Source organism: Belonocnema kinseyi, chromosome 6 (genome assembly GCF_010883055.1).
Source record: "Belonocnema kinseyi isolate 2016_QV_RU_SX_M_011 chromosome 6, B_treatae_v1, whole genome shotgun sequence".
NCBI classification, from domain to species: Eukaryota; Metazoa; Arthropoda; class Insecta; order Hymenoptera; family Cynipidae; genus Belonocnema; species Belonocnema kinseyi.
Window position 1 is genome coordinate 47,680,833 of NC_046662.1, and position 22,353 is coordinate 47,703,185.

At 26.6% G+C, this 22,353-nt stretch overlaps 1 protein-coding gene across 1 annotated transcript in view; it reads right to left on the reverse strand.

Annotated features, from left to right (window-relative positions):
• Window positions 1-22,353, reverse strand: part of LOC117175371 (dynein heavy chain 10, axonemal) — a 122,463-nt gene that overhangs the window by 55,652 nt on the left and 44,458 nt on the right. The window contains exons 16-27 of the mRNA XM_033365080.1: window positions 16,238-16,491; window positions 16,010-16,159; window positions 15,662-15,919; window positions 15,392-15,579; window positions 15,031-15,310; window positions 11,994-12,238; window positions 11,668-11,914; window positions 11,301-11,573; window positions 6,075-6,505; window positions 1,265-1,428; window positions 829-1,176; window positions 359-750 (exon numbers count right to left, since the gene is read on the reverse strand). Of these exons, the coding sequence (XP_033220971.1) occupies window positions 359-750; window positions 829-1,176; window positions 1,265-1,428; window positions 6,075-6,505; window positions 11,301-11,573; window positions 11,668-11,914; window positions 11,994-12,238; window positions 15,031-15,310; window positions 15,392-15,579; window positions 15,662-15,919; window positions 16,010-16,159; window positions 16,238-16,491 (3,230 nt within the window). The remainder of the gene's footprint in view (window positions 1-358; window positions 751-828; window positions 1,177-1,264; window positions 1,429-6,074; window positions 6,506-11,300; window positions 11,574-11,667; window positions 11,915-11,993; window positions 12,239-15,030; window positions 15,311-15,391; window positions 15,580-15,661; window positions 15,920-16,009; window positions 16,160-16,237; window positions 16,492-22,353) is intronic.

A 22,353-nucleotide genomic window follows, 5' to 3' on the forward strand; every position in this document is an offset into this window, starting at 1 on the left:
TATTCCATGCATTCCGAGAAATCCATAAATTCCCTGAATTTCGATAATTTCATAAAATCCGTGAATCCCGAGCATTATATAAATTCACTGGATCTCTTGAATTCTGTAAATTCTGCGCATTGCGTGAATTCCTTGGATTAAATAAATACACGTGCTATATACTATATATTAACATAAGTTTTCGCTCTGTCCGAACATTCTTTTTTGCCAGGAACAAGTATTCTCAGATATGATGGACATTTTTTGTGTCTTTGTTTGTTTGTATATGAATTGGAAGTTTCCAACAGAAATTGTTTAAAGTGTATTAATTAACCTTAATTAAAGTGTATTAATTAACGTAATTAAGTGTATTAATTACTTTTCCGTAATTGTAGACTGCTTTCTTGGTTAAGTATCTGTTGGTTTTTTTCATTTCATCAAGAGCCAAGACCATCCATTCCTCAATTTTCCCTTCAGCAAGTACAGAATTTCTGAATTCCATTATTTCATTCTCATTTGATATCAAAGCACTAGCTGTCGTTCTTCCCTGATGGTTCGAGCTGAGTCTAAATCTTCTAAGGTTGTCAAACATTTTTCCAATATGTTCCTGAATAACGCTCGGTTCAGTGCTACCTAGAATACTAAGAAGCTCCTCGTCGCTGATGAAATTAAATCTTGGAAAAACAGCTCGCTTACTGTTTAAGTATTCGGTCAGTGATTTCTGACATCTGTCTAATCCAGCAGTCAGGCCCTCAAACTCTTCTTTGCGACCTGTTATAATGAAATTCTGGTAATATCTGATTATAAGAAACCCAAAAGTGTGATGAACTTAGACATTTAAATTAATACCTGATATTGAACAACAATCCAAAACATTCAATCTCTTAGAAGTGTTGACCATGATTTTTCTAAAAGCCTTGTCAATATCATCAAACTTTTTCGCCTCTTCAGGCAACTGAATACGAATATCCCCACCTACGAAAATTCCCTCCAAGTACATCCATTTCGATTGTAACTCTATCCAGGCTTCTACGACTTCGGAAATCGTTTGCATTGACTTTTCCCATTTTTGAGCGGTAGCCAAAAATGGACCAATAAATTGGGACGCGGACATGCTTTGAAGGTTCATCATATTGTCTTCCAAGACTTGATTCAGTTCGTCAACTGGTCCAAGAATAAATCCTCGATCTTCACTCCCTGTTGAATAAAAAACATATATTTTTAAAGTTAAATTTAATTTTATTCAAAACTTTTTGAAGTATTTGCAAATTTTTTTATTATTTGCCTTTAAAATGTTTGACAACAGTGAACTCCATGGTGGTCCAAACTTTAGCGATATCTTTAACTCCTCTCTCTATAGCCAGTTCTCTAATAGCATTGTTGACAATTGCTTCTGCAACCTCTTGATTTTTTCCCAAATCCATTGAAAACATGTTCTCCAAGGTAAACCTTTTGAATAGCATTGAAAATGAATTTGTGTCGTTTACATTTTTATTTTAGGATTTCTTACTTTTGAAGGGATGCAAAAACAAAAATTTACAAAAGTTACTCACCCCTCCATTTTGCTTTTTTGTGGTCCGTTAGTTATGTCGTAAATTATTGTTACGAGGGTAGAGAAGGCTCATGTTTTATTTTTGTTTATTTATCATTCACATGATATGTTAACTATAGTCTTTTTTTACATTTCACAATATAATATTAAAATTTTAGATTTAAAATATTCATATTTTATGACTTTTATGGCTTTCATAGGCTCCACCAGAAACCTGAACAGTGACTGATGTCTACGAAATCCTTTCTTAGGGGCCGTACTTCAATTACGTAACGAATTATAAACCTTTTTGTAAAAAATATAAAAATAATTCTACTCCCCCCACACCCTTTTTGTTGTACGTAATTTTCAGTTTTCAGAATTTTTTTGATAGTTATTGCTAGTAGAATTGAGTTGTCGAATTCAATAAGTGCATATAAACTTATTTCGTCGAGAGTAGGAAAACTCCTGGAAGATTTCAAATTTTTTAAATTCAAACTCGACCGAAATGGCCACCTTTTGCCCTTGAAAATAGTGGCGAAAGTAGCATTTGTTTTCCGCAAACCGCATTTGCCGGGCGAAATTAAAATTTGCGGTGCGAAAGTAAAATTAGCGGGGCGAAAGTAAAATTAGCGGAACGAAAGTAAAATTAGCGGGACGAAAGTGAAATTTGTGGGGCGAAAATAAAATTAACGGGACGAAAGTAAAATTCACGGGGTAAAAGTGAAATTTGCGGGGCGAAGGTAAAATAAGTGGGGCGAAAGTGAAATTAGCGGGACGAAAGTAAAATCAGTGGGGCGAAATTAAAATCTGCTCCTTTCGCCCCTTGTTGCATAAAGTACTATTCGAATTTTAGTTTTTAAAGACCATAAAAAGATTTAGAATTTCATTGCACATCTTTTTTCCCACAGACAAAAAGTTTTTTTTTTTTTATTTTTCTAATTAGAGCCAAATAACTGGCTTTTTTTGTAAAAGTCAATTATAATGCGTTTTTCACTTCAACTCGTGCTCACTTAGTCAGTTTTTAGAATTTTCAAATAAAATTTTCAGGGAATGTAGTTCGAAATATCCTCCGATTGATACAGAAAAAAACATTTAAAAGTTTATTAAAAAAAAATTGTTGTACATTTTTTTCTGATGCGTAGTGTTTATCGGACTTCTCTGACTTTTTGCGTTTCGTTTATCGATCGAATTTTGAGGAACAAAAAACTTCCAGCGAGAAAGTTGTTAACAACTTTTCAGAGAAGTTTTCCGGAAAATTTTAGCCCAATCGAATTGATATTTCCGAAATTATGAACGTTTCAAGTCCATATTTTCTTCTTCCAAAGACAACATTTTTTTTGAAAATTCATCTTTTTAATTTAAAAACTCATATATTTTAGCAGAAATTTCTTTTTTGATGAAAGTGAAACTTTTTGTTTAAAAATGCGTATTCTTTGCTTGATTATTCAACTATTTTGCTTTAAAAGATTTAATTGAATAACTTTGTTAAGAATTTTGTTTCAAGATTTATATTTTTAGTTGATAGTTCATCTCTTCGGTTAAAACGTTTAACAATTTTCTCGAGAGTTAATGTTTTTTAATTGAAAATTCAACTACTTGGGTAGAAGTTAAATTGCAAGTCAATTGAAATTTTGTCGATGAAAATTCAACTCTTTTTTGGAAAATTTTTCTTTTTGGTTTCAAACTTCACCTGTTTCAGTAGAAGTTTCATTGCCTTGTACAAACATGCAAATTTTTGGTTCAAAATTTAACAATTTTGTTAAAAAATCATTTTCTTTGTCTAAAAATTTGTCTATTTAGCAGAAAATTAACTTATTGTTGACAATTCTTATTTTGGCGTTAGGCAATGAACTGGAATCTTCCTCGCATAAAAATTTTACTATTTTTTTTTAAGTCTTTTTCAAATTCATTTTTTTATAAGAAATTTCATTTTTCTGAAATAGAAAATGCTACTGTTCGGTTGGAAATTCAACAATTCTGTTAGAAAGTAATAATTTTTGGTGTGAAGTTTGATCTTTTTATCTTCCTTGGATAAAAATGCAAATTTTTGATTGTTAATTAAACTACTTTTTTTAAAGACATAGTTTTTGGTTAAAGCTTCTACTATTTATTTTTTTAAATATACTATTTTATAGAAAATTGCCTTTTTTCAAAATTTATATTTTGAGAATGAAAAATGAACTGAGATTTTTTCTGGATGAATGTTCATCTTTTTAAATAACAGGTTGAAAAAATTGGTCTTTTTGGATAAAAAATTTAATTTTTTCAAAGAAACATATTTTTTTGGATGAAAAATTAACTACTTTTTTAATTCTTTTTTTCATATAAAAATTTATCTAGTTTGAAAGAAATTTCAACTGAAATCTTTCGTTTCAGAAAATTCAACTATTTAAACAAAATCTTTTTATTTAAAAAATTCAAATATTTTAGTATAAATTTCTTTTTATGAAAGTGCAATTTTTTGGTGAAAATTAATATTCATTGATTGATTATTCAAATATTTTGCTTAAAAGATTTGATTGACCTACTTTCTTAAGGAAACCTTTTTTTGAAGATTTATATTTTTAGTTAAAAATTTATCTCTGGTAGAAAGTATAAAAATTTATTTGAAAATTATTCTTTTTTAATTGAAATAAATATTTAAAGTTTTTTTAATTCTTCTGCTATATCATCAGAGATTGTACTTTACCGACAGTAGATCAACCCTCCAAACCATGAAGGCAGAAAATCTACACAATATCGGTCAAGTTAAGAATCTTCAATAACAGAAAATGCTTAACGTCTTAATAAGACTAGATGGAAAATAATATTTTTAAATGGATTAATGAATTTATATATTTCCCAATGGAGTGAAGATGGAGTAGGATCCTTTTTTTCAAGAAATAATTTTAATTGAAATAAATATATATTAATTTTTTTATTAAAAGCTTATTTCCTTGTTTGAAAGTTTAACTGCTTAGTGGAAAAGCCTTTTTTATGGTTTAAAATTAATTTTCAACCTGAAATGTACCTCGTCCATTTTTTTTAAATAAGTATTTTTTAGTTGGAAATTCCCCTTTTGTGGTAAAAAATAATTCTCTTGGTTTGAAATTTCATTTTTGTTGGGTACAAATGTTTCATTTTCGTGGAAAATAAATTTTCTGCTTAGGTCAGATTTTTCGTTTGAAAATTCAAGTTTTTTAGGAAAAATTTGTCTTGAAGAATCAACAATTTAGAAATACTTTTATTTCTTTCTTGAGTTAAAAAGCTCTATTGGTTAAATACTCGTCATTTTAGTTTAAATTTTTAAAAAATAAACTTAATCTTTTTTGATTGAAATATAAACTATGACACTTTTTAGTTGGCAATTAATCTTTTAAGGTTAAAAATTCAACTAGTATGATACAAATTTAATTATTTTGTTGAAAATTCAAGTCAATTAAAATAAGTGATGGAATCATTAAAAAAATACATGGTTTCCTTGATCCTTTCCGTGCACAATGATGAAATTTAGAGCCAAAAAAATAATTTTTTAATAAGTTATTAGGAAAAATGTAGGGAGGTCTCATCCTCGAAACGAAGGAAAGTACTTATGATTTTCGAAACAAATTACACATTTTTGGCTTCTGACAATGATGTATGTATTTTAAATTATCGAAAAGTTGTACTTGAATGTTTAAAAGTTTTTTTTCTTCTTTAAAAAATACAAAAAACTTGACGATAATCGAGCAAACTTTGCAATTATGCAAAGATGCAAATTTTGCATTCATTAGAAATACATACAACATTATAAAAAGCCAAAAATTTGTAATTTGTTTCAAAAATCATATCCGTGAAGTTTCATAGTTTCAAAGATGATACCTACCTACGTTGTTGTTAATAACTTGTTAACAAATGATTATTTTTGGCTTTAAATTCAACTATTGTGCACGGAAAGGATTAAGGAAACCACGCATTTTTTCAGAATTTTCATAATTTAATTTCATTGACTTAAAGTCATTCAAAGTTGAGCATTCGGAAATGATCATATGATTATGGTACTTTTTCTCCTGTCACTCGCCAGGAAATAATCGCTAATCATCTGAACATTTGAAACTCTGTGTAAGTATTGGCAAAATCTTCATCTGGAACATGCATTTTGTCTCCTATTTTTAGAATTTTTTTCTGCTGAGATTTTTATGAAAATCTGTACAAAATTCGAGGTGCCCAAATTTTGTAGAAAACATTTTTGGAAACAAAAATTCCGTTTAGCAACAGGGTGTTGGAGTTGAAAATATTTTGTTACGGTTTGTTATCTCGGACTGATTTTTGAATGTCTCGAGATTTATGGTGAAAAGTCACAAAACATGAAAATTGCTTTTCTTTTTTATCAAAGGAAAAGAGTGGATTCAAAATTCTGGACTGGATAGGAAGGACAGTTTAAAACTTTATTTATCAATCATGAGTGTTCTTAATATTCTTAGACGCGTGGAAATAATTAAAGTTCTAAGAAAGTACACTTATGCTAGATACAGTTAAGACTCCATTTTTTAAAGTTATCCAAAAAGTTAAAAAATTAGGAATAACTTATTTATCTTCGGACCTGTCTGGGGACATATCAAAATGCTTCCCAGTCTTGTCCATCAGTTCCTGCCAATGTCTTTCACGCATAGCTTCATTTTTTAATTGGAGAAAGAGTGGCACCGAATTTCTGAAAGCTTTCATTTTTCCATCTAATGCCTGACCTACACTGAGTATCCTAACTGATCTAGGTAGTTTTCGAAATTCTTTCAAAAAGTTATCCATTCCATCCATGAGCTGTTGTGGATTTAAATGTGCCCAAAGTGTCTTTGACCAAACATCTCGAGCATACTTCTGTTGTTTAAACAATTTGTACAACATTTCCATTCCCTCATAATCTTTTTGCACTTTCAGGAAAAGTGAATAATCGGTTGGTTCTAGATCAAATAAAACCTCGGCGTTCACCAAATCAAGTCTTTTCTCTTCCAACTCTTCAATCCGTTTTCCATATTCCTGTTAAATAGAAAAACAGTGAATAATAAAATAATCTTAGGGTGATGCAAAATGATGTTAGAAAAAAAAACAAGAATCCAACAATAAAATTTGGAACACAACAAACAAACAAAAAATGTTCTTTCTGTAATCTGAAAAAATAAAAATTCAGACAAAAATAGAAAAGAGGAAAGAAAATGAGAAGGCAACCAAACACATCCCTTCCCTTCTTTTTTTCTTTCTTTCGTCTTTTTTATTTTTATTATTATTAAATTACAATAAAACAACATTGAAAATAAGAATTAAAATATACAAATAATATTATCAACGCTTCGGTACTGAAATTACGAAAGGGATTATAGGCCCTCTCTAAGACCCCCCTCACACCTCTAACAAACCATAACAAATATTACTATCCCCCTTTTATTGCTGTACGTAATTTTTAATTGATAATTAATATTTAAATTCGAGCATTTTAATTTTGTAATACTTTAAAAATGTAATCTTTTATTAACAAAATAAAACAGTATTTCAGACACAAATTTAAATTTTCTATATTTATTAATTTTTTTTTAAACAAAAATGTATTTTCTACTATGAAAGAGGGCTTTTTAATAAAATACTTGAAGTTTCAACATCATTAAATTTTTAAGATACTAGTTGAATTTTCAACCTAAAAATATAATTAATCAACTAAAAAGTGTCATAGTTTATATTTTAAAATTTAAGAAACTTAAATGAGATTAAAATCAAATTTAAAATCCTTTTTAACGTCCAGTAATCAAGTTATTGTGACAAATTCCTGAAAATAAAACCAAGAATCTAACGACCCAATTTGGAAAACCACTAAAAAATGTTTCGATTGCAATTTGAAAAGAAAAGTTTTCTTTTTTTTCTCCCTAAAAATGAAAAGAAAAAATTTGTTTTCACATTGAATAAAAATAAAAAAGGGCAAAGAAAAATGAAAAGCCAACCGAATCTCATTGCTTCTTTTTGTATTTCTTTCGTTTTCTTCATTTTTATTATTGTCAATTTTTTTTCTTTATTTTTTTCATTTGATCGTTAGGTTCTGAGCTTATATTTCAATACAAAAATATGAAAAAATATTTAAAAAATTTTAAACCGAGATGACGAATTTTCAAGAAATAAAGATTTTTAACTCAAGAAAGAAATGGATGTCTTTCTAAATTATTGAATCCTCAAACCAAAAGATGAATTTTTCCTACAAAAATTGAATTTTCAAACAAAAAATTTGACTTGAGAAAAAAATTTATTTTCCAGGAAAATTAAGCATTCTTATGCGACAAAAATAAAGTCTTAAACCAAGAGAAATATTTTTCACCTAAAAAGGAGAATTTTCAACTGGAAAATATAAATTTGTTTAAAGCCGACTAGTCACATTTTCAGTTAAACAATTAATTTGCAACAAAAAAATCCTTTTCCATTAATTAGTTAAATTTTTGACCAAAGACAGACGTCTTCAAACATAAAAATTGATTTTAAACAATATAATTTAACTTCTACTTGGATATTTAATTTAAAAAATGTAGTTTCCAAAAAATACGTTCAACTTTAAACGAAAAATAACAATCTTAAAAAAAAAGATTTCTGAACAAAGTAATTCAATCCAATCTTTCAAGCAAAATATTTAAATAATAGAGCAAAAAATTCTTTTATTTTAAAGTATCACTTTCATAAGAAAAAGAAATTTCTACTAAATTAAATGAATTTTTAAATCAAAAAGATAATTTAAAAAAATATATATTCTGCAGAAAATAATTGAATTCTTAATCCAGAAAGACAAATTTAAAAAAAAAGGAGGACATTTTACAAAAATGTTAAATTTTCTACAAAATAATTGTATTTTCATCCAAAAAATAGGAAATTTCTTTTAAAACAGATAAATTTTTATTAAAAAGAAAGTTCAATACAAAGTTGATTTTTCATCCAAAAAATATTCCATTTGACTTTTTGAGATCAAAATATGGATTTTCTAATAAAAAATAAGTTTTTACGAAAAATAAAAAAAAATCCAAAAAGACCAATTTTTTTAACCAAGTGGGATCTATTTATAACAAAAAAATATATATATATAATATTGATTTATTTATATTTTTAATAAAATAAAAAAACATTTTTATTTGAAAGAAATCCGAAAATAGTTGGTTTTTGATCCAAAAAGGATTACAGTTGATTTTTTAAGATCAAAATATGGATTTTGAAACAAAAAATAAGTTTCTATGAAAAAAAATGAATTTTAATCCAAAAAGACCAATTTTTTCAATAAAAAAGGATGTATTTGTAAACAAATATTTATTTTATACTATATTATGTATAAATATATATTTATATATTATATTTTCAATAAAGAATGACAAATTTTTCTTTAAAAAGTTGAACTTTCATCCAGAAAAGATTTCACTTAATTTTTCCACATCAAGATATAAATTTTGAACAAAAAGTAAATTTTTTGTGTAATAGTTAATCTTTCATAAAAACAAACAGCAGAATTTTCAACAAAAAACTATGAATTTTCAAGAAAATTGTCGAATTTTTAACGGAACAGTTTCATTTTTATCCAAGGAAGATAAAATTTCTCTTAAAATAGATGAGTTTGATTTTAAGCAGAATAATTTTTTTTAAACTTGAATTTTCATCTAGAAAATATTTCAGTTCTTTTTTCATCGCCAAATATTAAATTAAAACAAAAAGTGAATTTTCTATAAATTAGTTAAATTTTTCACAAAACAGCAGCATTTTTAACCAATAAATATGACTCTTAAACTAAATTTTTGAATTTTAAAAAAATAGTTGTATTTTTATAGAAAAAGATGTAATTTGTGTTAAAACAGGTAATTTTTAAAATAAAAACGACAAATTTGTAAAAAGAGTTTAATTTTTCAATCGAGCAGTTGCATTTTTATTTAAAAAAATGACATTTCTTCTAAAACAGATAAATAAAAAAAATTAATAAAAAATAATAACATTTGTATCCAAAGAAGATTCCAGTTTATTGGCCAACGCCCATATAAGAATTGTAAACAATAAGTTAATTTTCTTCTAAATAGTCGAATTTTCAGCCAAAAAGAATGACTTTTCAACAAGATTGTTAAATTTTCAACCACGCATTTGCATTTTTGTTCAAGAAAAATGAAGCTTCTACTAAAACAGGTGAATTTTGAAATGAAAAAGACATATTTTCGAAAAGAAAACTGAATTTCTATCGAAAAGAATTCGATTGAGTTTTCAATACAAAAATACGAATTTTAAACAAGAATTATATTTTGTATATAATAGTTTAATTTAAAAAAAATGGTTGCATTTTTATCCAGAAAAAATGCAATATTTCTACTGTAAAAAATATGAACTTTTGATATGCCTTCAATCAAAAAAATTAATTCTAAACAATGCAATTTAACTTCTACCTAAATAGTTCAATTTTTATTAAAAAAATTAATAATTTTCAACAAAATCGTTAAACGTTTAACCAAAGAGATGAACACTCCACTAAAAATATAAATCTTAAAAAAAAAGATTTTTCAAATCAAAAAGGATAAATTAAAAAAAAGAGTTGAATTTTCTGTTGCGAAAGATTTCAGTTGACTTTTCACGATCAAAATATGAATTTTTAAACAAGAAATAAGTTTTTACGAAAAAGTTGAATTTTTAATCCACAAAGACGAATTTCTAACAAAAAGGGAAGGCTTTTCGAAAAAAATGTTAATTTCTCTACTAAATAATTGTATTTTTATCCAATGAATATGAAATTTCTCTTAAAACAGATGAATTTTCATAGTAAAAAAATTTCAAAAAATAATTCATTTTTTATCCAAGAAAGATTTTAGTTGAAAAGATATCATTTCTTTTTTTGACACCAAAATATTAAATTGCAACAAAAAGTAAATTTTCTACAAAATATTTAAATTTTCAACAAAAAAACAGCAGAATTTTCAACCAAAAATTATGAATTTTCAACAAAATTGTTAAATTTTTAAAACGAGCAATTGTATTTTTATTTAAAAAAATGACTTTTCCTCTAAAACCGATGAATTAAAAAAATTTTTAATGTTTACTTTTTCATCAAAAGAAATTTCCAGTTCACTTTTCAACTTCAAAAGAAGAATTGTAAACAATAAGTTAATTTTCAGCTAAATAGTCGAATTTTTAGTCAAGAAGCATGACTTTTTGATAAGATTATTAAATTTTTAATTAAAAATTGCCATTTTTGTCCAAGAAAAATGAAAATTCTACTAAAGCAGGTAAATTTTCAAACCAAGAAAACAAATTTAAAAAAAAAGATTTGAATTAATGAGATTTCAATTGACTTTTTATTTCAAAAATATGAACTTTAAACAAAAAGTAAATTTTTTATGCAATAGTTTAATTTTCTGAAGAACAGTTGAATTTTTATCCAAGAAAGATGCAATATTTCTACTATAAACTATGAACTTTTAAATAAAAAAGACAAATTTTCAAAAAAATGAGTTTTTATCAAAAGAAATATCTCAGTTGAGTAATTAGCAACAAAATATGAATTTTAAACAAAAGGTTAATGTTCTACAAAAAGAGCTGCATTTTTAACCCAATAAAATGCATTTGTTACCAGTCAAATAAAAAAATTTGTAACAGAAAGATTATCGTCAGTAGAAAGTTTTTGCGAATTTTCTAAAATTACATACTTGAGTAAAGGCCCCCTCCCCCTTCCGTAACAAATCGTAAGAAATTGTCTCGACCCCCCCCCCCCCCCCCCTTGAGCTGTTACCTAATTTAAATACGTTCCTTTATAGGAACATGAAGTTCCTATAAAAAATCTTACTTCCATCATTTTCATTCCCCGATCCAAATCATCACCAACACTTCCTGGTCCATTTTTCTCGAAGTCTTCAGCAAATTTCGAAATTTCATTGACAAAAATTTCAATTTCTTCTACCATCATGTCGGAAAATCTATCTTTTGTAGTTTCCAAAGTGGCAGATCTGAATAAGGCACCTAAATAAAGCGATTCCCAATCCTGTTGAAGTTTGTAGGCCATGTCTTCATCTTCTTGTAAAAAATTGATTCCATGCATTCTTAGTGTCCTGAATGTTTCCTTATGGATAAAAAATAAGTCATCGAATTTTGATTCTCTATTTATTCAACTCAAGATTTTTCATTTAATTATATATTTAACTCAAGTAATAAACCTGGTACAACAAGTACTGGACTTCAGCCTGAATAGCCATTTTTTTTACATCACTGATAGCCTGCATGATGACCTTGAAACGATCTAACCCACTAATGACAAATTCAATCTCTTCACGAAATTTTTTAATGACTGTTTTCAACTCCAGCATCGATTCAAGTGTTTCATCTAAAAGATACTTTCCTAAAATCGTTTTCCATTCAGTGGCATGTTCTATTATTTCCTTAAGTAGTGGTTTCAAGTTAACTCTGCAAAAATTAAATCAAATTTGAATGAATTCTAAAAATGTGTTAAAGCTTGTATTTTTGACTATTCGAGAGATTTTACCGAACACTGCCATTATCAAAATAATCGTTCAATTCTTGAATTTCGTCTATGATCGTTCCATAAAACGAAAATTTCTCATCGTACTTTTGAAGCGTCGGACGAGTGGCGATGAATTTTTCACACATACTCTTTTTATCGAAAAACCAAACACTACTATACTTTTTCCATCTTTGAAGATACTTCAAGCAGTTTACTGATATCTTTTGTGCTGTATCTTGAATATTTTTTATCAAATCGTTAATGACCTAAAATTAGATAATGGAAAATGAAATCTACAATATTTAATGGAATTCAAGTATTTCACGAAATTCAAAGAATTCATAGCATTCATGGAATTCACAAGAGTCACGAAATTCGCAGAATTCATGGATTTTGAGAAACTCACGAAAATAATGGAATTTATAGAATTCAAGGAATTCATGAAAATAATAGAATCTGCGAAATCTACGAAAGTAATTGAATTTAAGAAAATAATGGAATTTAAGCAATTCATGGAATTCAAGGAATTCATAAAATTGAAGGAATTTACGTAATTCATGAAATTATTACAATTTAATAAATTTAAGTAATTAGAGGAATTCAGAGAATTCAAGGAATTTACTCAAATCACGGAATTCACTAGATTTTCGGAATTCAAGGAATTTGCGTAATTCACGAAATTCATGGAATTCACTAAAATGACGGAGTTCATGGAATTCACGGAATACAAAGGATTAATGGAAATCACGTAGTTTGTGGATTTCAAGCAAGTCATTGAATACAAGGAATTAATGAAAATCACGTAATTCGCAGATTTCACGCAAATTTACTGAATTCTAAGCATTCACGGAATTCATGGAAATATGGTGAAAAAGTATAGAATTCGTGGAATGACGGCATTCAGGAAATTTCCGCATTTCGAGGAATTTACGGTACTCATGAAATTCACGGAATTCAAGGAATTTACGGAATTCATCTAATTGTGTGAGTTCAAGGAATTGAAGAAATTCATGGAAGTTAAGAAATTAGAAGAATTTGTGAAAGTCTATGAATTTCATACATTCCGTGAATTCCGTGATTTTATTGAATTTCATAAATTCCATGAGTTTTAACAATTTTATAAATTAGTTGAATTTCATGAATAACTTGAATATAGTGAATTGATAAAATTCTTTGCATTCCATGAATTCAACGAATTCCGTGATTACCATGAATTCTTTGGATTCTGTGAATTCCTTAAGATCATAAATTGCTGAAGTTTAAAATTCTGTGAATCCCGTTAATTCATTGAATTTATGGAATTTACGGAATTTACGAAATTCACGGAATTCATGGAATACAAGGAATTAATGGAAATCTCGTAATTTGTGGATGTCACAGAATTAATAGAATTCACGAAATTTACTGTAATCACGAAATTCACAGAATTCAAGGTTTTCACGGAATTCATCCATCGCCCGGAATTCATGTAATTCATGGAATTCTAAGGAATTTATGGAAATTAATAAATTCACAAAATTGTTGAAATTTTCGAAATTCATGGAATTCCAAAGATTCGCGGAGTTCGTAGAATTCTCAGATTTAAGGAATTTACGGGGTACATGAAATTCAAGGAATTCAAGGAATTTACGGAATTGATGGCGTTCACGGAATTCATAGAATTCGTGGATATCAAGGACGTGACGAAAACTATGGAATTCGTGGAATTCACGGAATTCAAAGAATTTGCAGTATTCGGGAAATTTTCGGTATTCAAGAAATTTACGGTATTCATAGAATATAAAGAATCAATCAAAATCACGCAATTCGTGGATTTCACATAATTAATTGAATTCGCTGAATTCTCGAAATTTAAGGTAATCACGGAATTTACGGAATTCAGGGTTTTCACGGAATTCATGTAACGCTTGAAATTGATGCAATCCACGGAATTCATGGAAATGAAGAAATTCACAAAATGAATGGAACTTTTGGAATTCGTCGAATTGAAAGGAGTCGCTGAATCCATTGAATGTGCGGAATTTACGGTATTTATGAAATTCACGAAATTCAAGGAATTTACGGTATTAAGAAAATTTTCGGAACTTCAGATATTCACGAAATTCATGAAGTTGAATGATTTCAAGAAATTTACGGAATTCACAGAATTCATGGAATTCACGGAATTCACAGAATTCATGGAATTCACGGAATTCACAGAATTCATGGAAATGAAGGAATTTACGAAAAGTATGGAATTCCTGAAATTCACAGAATTTAAGGAATTTGTGGTATGAAGAAAATTCTCGGAATTCAAAGAATTTACTATATTTATGAAATTTATGGAATTCCAGGAATTTAGGCAATTCATGTAATTTGTGGAACTCATGGAATTGAATGAGTTCAGTGAATTTACGGAATTCAAGGAATTCGTGAAAGTCCATGAATTCTATACGTCTCGTGAATTCCGTTATTTCACTGAATTGCATGAACTCATTGAATTTCATGAATTTCACGATCATCTTGAATGAAATGAATTAGTTGAATTAAATGAATTCCGTGAATTGCATGAATTCCATGAATCCCGTGATTTCCATGAATTCCGCGAATTCCAGAATTTCATTAAATTTCCTGAATTTCTCAAGTTCCATGAAATCTTTGAAATCTGCAAATTCCTTGAATTCCGTACATTCGTTGAATTTCATAAAATTGGTTTATTCCATAAATTTCATGAATTCCGTAAATTTCATGAATTCCTTATATTCTTTAAATTCCTGGAATTCTATGCATTCTTTGAATCTCGTGAATTCCTTGTATTCTGTGCTTACCATGAATTCCTTAAAATGCGTAAATTTCTTCAATTCCATTAACTCCATGAATTCCGATAATTCCATGAAATCCGTGAATTCCAGGCATTATATGAATTCCGTTAATTCCTTGAATTCCGTAATATCTGTAAATTCCACGAATTGGAAAACTACAACATTATGTATTGTATCGTCACCTTAAGTTTCCGAAATAAATTTCCAATACATGTATTGGAAGTTTCTAACTGAAATTTTTAACAGTGTACTTTTACCTGAAGGTTCATAATGTCCTCGTAAAAACTAAATACTACATAGTCTTCTAGCTGAGCCTCCATTAGAGGTTTACATTCAAGGCACGTTCCTCTTTTCCATCTCGGAAAAACTTTCGCCCTGTCAATTATATCTTTAACATTGTGTAAAATTATTGTGAAAATTTCACCAGGAGATGGTCTTAAAATCACCTCCGAAGCTAGCAAAGCTGCATCGACAGTGAAGAGTGATTTATTTCCAGATAACTGATTGTTCAAGTATTCCAAATTTTTGATGTAACATCTGAGCATAAAATCGTTTGAAAAATATTTAATATAGTGTTCTGTTTTATAAATTCTGCTTTAAAAATTTAAAATTACTTACTTGATCAGAGCAGTGAATATTTTGTATTCATATCTTTCATAAAAGAGCTGCATTGATAGGCTTCGTCCAGTTGAAGTTTCTTCAACAAGACTTTCCAGTTTAATCAACAGTGGAGTAGCAGATTTGTATGTTTCAAGCATAGAGCAAACTATTTCAGTTCGTTTGGCCTCCATTTCTAAAAAGTGAGTCTGTAAAACAATTTAATATCATTTCACAGACCTCTAAATAAAGGATAGTAAAATTTGGAATTTGCTTTAAAAGTTAGCCAACCTTACAACTCTGCAGTTCATAATTTGGATCACTTGGATCTTGTCGTGTCGAACATAAATTGTAATCTTCAAAATTGATTCGATTGTCGAGATCTTTTTTTATTTGACTTATTTGATTGACGATTGAAATTAAACTTTTCAGTAGTTTTGTACATGATAAAGCGTAATCCTTGATCCCTAAAGAATACCAGTTTAATCGTAAGACTCCAGGTTGTATGTATTTTTCAATGTTTTGTAGAGTCTTTTTCAAAAGTTGTACCTGGATTGTTTGTTGGGAAAATCAAATTAAGAAAATCACAATCAAAGATTAAATAATGCCTTATTTTTAATTTAGTTGAACAAAACTTACATCAGCATCATCTAGTTTATCAACAATCAGAGTATACTGATTAATCATATTTTCCGTAGCCTCTATGTCTTCATGAAGTCGAAATCGTTGAATACCAACATCTCTAATCGTGGAAGGCAATTCAAAACCAAGCTGTTCTAATAATTCTGCCTGAAAACAATTGTTTATTTTTTATAATGATAAACAAATTACAGAATTCATTTTTTTTAGAACCAGATTTTCCCGTACTTCTCGGCATATTTCAAAAAGAGCAGTATTGAAATTTATTTTAAATTTTAACTTTTGCTCAACGAGGATTACTCCATGCATGATTTCAGGCCATGTCACTTTTCTATCCTTTCTCCCAGAAGAAGCAGATATTATCGATTCTTTATGCTCCTTTGTGAGAGACAATATTTTCGAGTCTGATTTTCCTTCTGGTTGTAAAGATTGCTTCGGTCCAATGCTATTTCTCAAACTTGCAGCTACAGAGTCACCTGTACCTAAAGTAATTAATTTGAAATAATTTTTTAATTTTAGAAAAAATAATTTATAGAAAGAAATATGGGGTAAACCGACCATTCCTGGGAGAACGTAAGAAGCATTTTTAATGCTGGGACCATTATAAATATCGTTGAGTATCTTTTATATTCCAACATAAATCATAAAAGTAAAAATTTTCTCATATTTTTAAAGTTATTTTGAATTTATTATTACTATTTATTTTTATCCAGACAAGTTATACCAGTCCTATGCCACTTTTCTGGAGGCCTGAGAAAAATATTTATCATGAGAGTTGGCGGTCGCCGTGTGGAGGCGCCAGCTATGCATTGGTATTAAAAAAGACGCAGTTTCATTGTTCCGTATAAAAAAAGCGCATTCTTTTAAAAAAAGATTTTTTATTTAACATTTTATTGCAATTTTGGTAGTTTTTTCATAAACTAAATTTTCTGATTTCCAATGTTACTTTTATGATTTAAACTTCACTTATTCGGTCCACTCAGCCTTGCCGTTTTTTAACTCCTAAATTATGTATGTATATATATATTTTTTTTTTTTGAAAATGCATTTCTATATATTTGAGAATCTTTGAAATACTCTCAAATTGTAGAATGAAAAAGTGTAATTTTTGGATTTTCCATTATTTTCTAGGCTGCCAAAATTAGAGTTTTTGATTTTTCAAAAAAATTAAAAAAGTTGTTATGATTATCTTGCAGGGAATTTAAAAATCAAACCTTTTCTTTTCTTGACTTTTTTATATTGTCCGTTATTTGGCTTAGAAACTTTATTTTCGTTTGTTTTTTGGAATTTTATAAATGTTAAAAATTTGGTTTCATGAAAAAAGTAATAACGATAAATTGTTCAACTTTTTAAATGCTATAAACATTCGTACAGAAAATTTCTGAATTTTATTGAAGAATGGTCGTAAACATATTTAAAAATAGAATGATTTTTTCCAAAGTTATCGTGCTCACAGATAGGCAGACAGACAGACATACAGACAGACAAACTATCAGCCAGATCTTCGTAAAAACCTGTTTTACGGATTCAGTGGGTCTCAAAAAGCGGAAATTTGACAAAAACTGGGGGGGGGGTCAAATTTTACACAAATCTAATTACCTTTTCTAATAAAAATGTAAAAGAAACCATTAATAAAAAGTTCAACGGTAAAACAAAAAACGAAGAATTTTCAACAAAACACATTAATTTTCTATAAAATAGTTCAATTTTTTAAATTATAAACGATCAGTATTCAAGCAAAAGTAGAATAGTTAAATTTTAAGATGAAAAATTAATTTTTAACAACAAAAAAATTCTAACGAAATACATTGTTTTTAACTCAATTCTTGAATATTGAAGTCAAAAAGACGAATTATGGACAAAACGTTGAATTTTGAACCAAAAAATATTTTCAAACAAATAGTTTTATTTTATACCAAATATTTGGATTTTATAATAAATTGTTGGATTTTTAACTTAAAAGGATTAATTTTCGACCAAGAATATTATTTATTTTTAAATTTTACAAAAAAGTTCAATTTTCAACTAGAAAAGATCAATATATTTAGTATTTTTCTAAGTTTCTAAATGAATTTCAAAAGATTTCAAAATTTTTAAAAGAGTTCAAGATATCTTTATTTAATTCAAGAGATTTTAAGTAATTCTAAAGAATTTTTAAGACTTTTCAGTAGAAATCAAAAGAGTTTCAAGATTTTTCAAGTAATTAAAAGTATAAATAATATTCTTGAATTACTTAAACTCTTTTAAATTACTCAAAATCTTAAGAAATTTTTAAAAATTCTACTAAATCTATGAAATTTAAAAAAAATACATATTAATTTCTCTAAAATCTTTTAAAATATCTTAAAATATTTTTGAATTTAGGTTAAATCTTGTGCAATTACAAACTTTTTGTACTCATTTTTCAAACGGCCCTGGACAACTATCCTTTATATTTAAAATTTTTTTGTTTATACTTTCAGCTAGGTTAACATGAAATATCAAAATATCAAAACTGTATTAACTATATGAAAATAGAAAAATAAAACTAATCCCTTTTTGTGTTTAATAGTTATTTTTGTTAGTCGAAAATTCAGGTATTTTGCTGCTAAAAATTTTTTTAATTGAAAATTGAGTTGTCTCGGTTTTAATGCAAAATTTATCTTTATTAGCTTAACATTGATATATTTTGTCAAAATTAGTGGTTTTGGGTAGAAAATTAATGTTCTTGGTTACAATATTTTGTTGAAAACTTGTTTTTTGTTCAGTTAAAATTTTTTTTTTCTAATGTAAATTGATTTATTTCGATAAAAATTCGTCTTGTTTGTTTGACAATATTTGTTAACTTAATATTTAACTATTTCATGTTGGATTTAAAATTTACAGTTTGAAAATTCAAAATTTTGTTGGAAATTTATGTACATATTTTGGTGAAAACGCGTCTTTTTTGGTGAAATTCATATTTGTGATAAAAAAATGGACAATGAGTTTTTTGGATAAAAATGTTTTTTTTTGTTTGCTGAAAACTGAACTATTTTGCTGAACATTTTCTGTTTTTTTTTGGTTGAAAATAATTTTCATGACTAAAAATTAAAATGTTTAATTTTTGGTTAAAATTGGATCTTTTTTTAGTTGGAAATTAAATTATTTGGTTAAAAATTCATGAGCTTTGTAGAAAATTAATGTTTATGGTTGAAAATCCATCTTTTTCGTGGAAAATTCGTATTTTGTTGTTAGAAACTTAATATCTTTTTTGCTAAAAATTCATCTTTTTGGTTAGAAATTCAATATTTTTGTTTAAAATTAATTTTGTTTCGTAAAAGATTAATAATTTTTTCTGTGATTGAAAATTGATTTATTTTGTTAAAAATTCGGATAGAAAATTGATCTTTCTGGTAGAAATTTAATACTTTTTGTTAAATTTTCGTTTTTTTTTTGGTAAAATAATTTATCTGTTTGGTTAGAAGCGGAACAAATTTGTTAAAAATTAATTTTTTTGCAGAAAAAATTGATAATTTTCGTTCAAATTGATCTTTTTGGTCGAAAATTAATCTTTTTAGTTGATAAAATCATCTATTGGATTAAATATCCACCTTTTTTCTTAAAGATTAAGTAGAAATTTTTGTTCAATTTATAATATTTAGTTTAAAATTGAACTATTTTTTTCAAATTCGTCATTAACGGTTGAAGATTAATTTTTTTGCGTTTTGAAATAGTAAACTATTTCACCGTTAGTTTAGAAAATAAAATTAACCTTATTTTGAGTTGAAAATTCGACTTTCTTAGTAGAAAATTCCTCTTTTTGGTTCCTTTAGTTACAAATACATGTTTTATGTTCAAAAATTGTTGTTTTTTTTTGTAAAAAAAAATAATTTTCTTGGTTGAAAAATCCTTTATTTGGTTGAAAATTCTGTTTTTTTTTAATTTGTAATTTTTGCTAAAATAAGTTTCGTTCCGCTTTTCAAACCAAATTTTACAATAAATTTACAATTTTGATAAATAATATGAAGAAGAACACAAAATTAAATATAAATATTTCAAACCTTTATGAAATATATAAAAATAGAAATTTTGAGAAAAGAACTATTCCATTTTGTGTTTAAAAGTCAGTTTAGTTAGCTGAAAATTTAGGTATTTCTATTAAAATTCATCTTTTTCAAAGAAAATTAATTTTGTTAGTTGAAAATCTAACTATTTTGTTAAAAATTTGTTTTTTGGGTTAAAAATCATTTTTTTAATTGCAAATTTTCAAGACACGTATTCAAAAGTTTCTATTTTTATACAAGCATGGAACTCGAAATGTATCTTTTTTATCATTCTTGTATTTTATTAAAATTATTACTTTTTGGTAGAAAATTAATATTCTTGATTAAAATATTTTGTTGAAAACTCGTACTTTGCTTGATTGCAATTTTTTAAAATGTGAATTTAAATACCCGAAGTTTGGTTGAATTCATCTTTTATAGATGAAAATTCAATTATTTGGTTAAAAATTAATGAATTTTGTCCAAGGTTAATTTTTTTGGTGAAATATTAAGTTTTGTAGTTAAAAATTGATTTTCTAGCGTGAAAGATTCGTTATTTTTCTTAAAAATGTATTTCTTTGCTTGAAAATTGATTTATTTTGTTGAAAATTCGTCTTGATTTTTTAAAAATATTTTTTAAATGAATGTTTAACTATTTCATGTTCGATTTAAAATTTACATTTTGGAAATTAAACTATTTTGTTGACAATTCACATACATATTTGGTGAAAAGGGCGTCTTTTTGGTGAAACATTAATATTCCTGATTGAAAATTATTTCTTTAGTTGAAAATTCAACTATTTTGTTGAAAATTCTTTTTTTGATGGTTGAAAATCATTTTCATAACTGAAAATTAGCATGTTCCATAACTGAATATTAGCATGTTCCATTTTTGGTTAAAACTGAATCCTTTTTGGTAAGAAATGCAACGTTTTATTTAAAAATTTAAGATTTTCGTTAAAAATTCCTTTTTTTCGGTAAAAGATGAATCATTTTCGTTACAAATTTATTTCTGTGACTGAAAATTTATTCACATTGTTGAAAATTCGTCCTTTAGATAGAAAAATAATTTCCTTGGTTGAGAATTCATCTTTATGGTTAATTCAACTATTTGTTTAAAAATTCAGTTTTTGGGGTGAAGATTTATAATTTTCATTGAAAATGTGTTTTTTTTTGTTATTAGAAAAATTATTTTTCTGGTCGTAAATTCATACATTTTGTTAGAGATTTGTCTTTTTTAGTAAAAAGATTATCTTTATGGTTAGAATTTCAACCAATTTGTTATAAATTAATTTTTTGTAGACAAAATTCATAATTTTAGTTCAAATTCACCTTTTTTCTTGAAGATTTAGTAGAAATTTCTTTTTAAATTTATATTTGTAAGTTTAAAATTGAACTATTTGGTTGAAAATCCGTCATTATTGATTGAAAATTAATTTTTTTACTAAAGAAATGTACTATTTCACTTGCTTTTAAATATAAAATTTACCTTCTTTTTAGTTAAAAATTCGACTTTCTTGGTAAAGAAATAATCTTTTTGTTTGAAGAGTTATCATTTTAGTAGAAAATAAATTTTTGTATTGAAAATTAATATTCTCGAATGAAAATATAAATATTCCATTTTTTGTTAAAAATTCACCATTTTACTTAAAAGTTCAGTTTTCTGCTTGAAAACTTTTCTAATGTGTTTAATTATTTCAGACTGAAAATTTAAAAAAAAAAAGGCGACTATCCAACTAAAAATATCAATCTTAAAAAAAACGGAAATTAAATTTTTTGTTAAAAAAATTAATTGTAAGCAAAAAAAATGTATAATATACTAAACAGTTTAATTTTCACCAGATATAAGCCTGCAATAGAAAAATAAATTTTTAACAATGTACTTTTACCTTTTACCCAAGTACTTGAAGTGTCAATTTAAAAAGATTAATTTTTAACAAAATAATTAAACTTTTAACTGAAGAGATAAATTTTAAACTTAAAATATAAATCTTTAACAAAAAAGTGATTTCTTCACAAAATGATAGAAGAAATTTCATTTTTTTTAGAATAAAAATGTAACGTTTTGGTTAAATATCATTCAGCTCGTCAAAATTGATGAATTCTCTACCAAATTTGCATTTTTATCAAAAAAGATAATATTTCTCTTAAAGCAGAAGAATTTTTAATTTCAAAAAATTTGAGTTTTCGTCCAAAAAAGATTGCAGTTGACTGAAAGATCGAATTTTTAAACAAGAAAATATTTTTGTACGCAAAAATTGAATTTTTAATCGAAAACGACGAATTTCTCAACCAAAAAGGATGAATTTTTAACTAAATAGTTGAAATTCTCTTACAAAC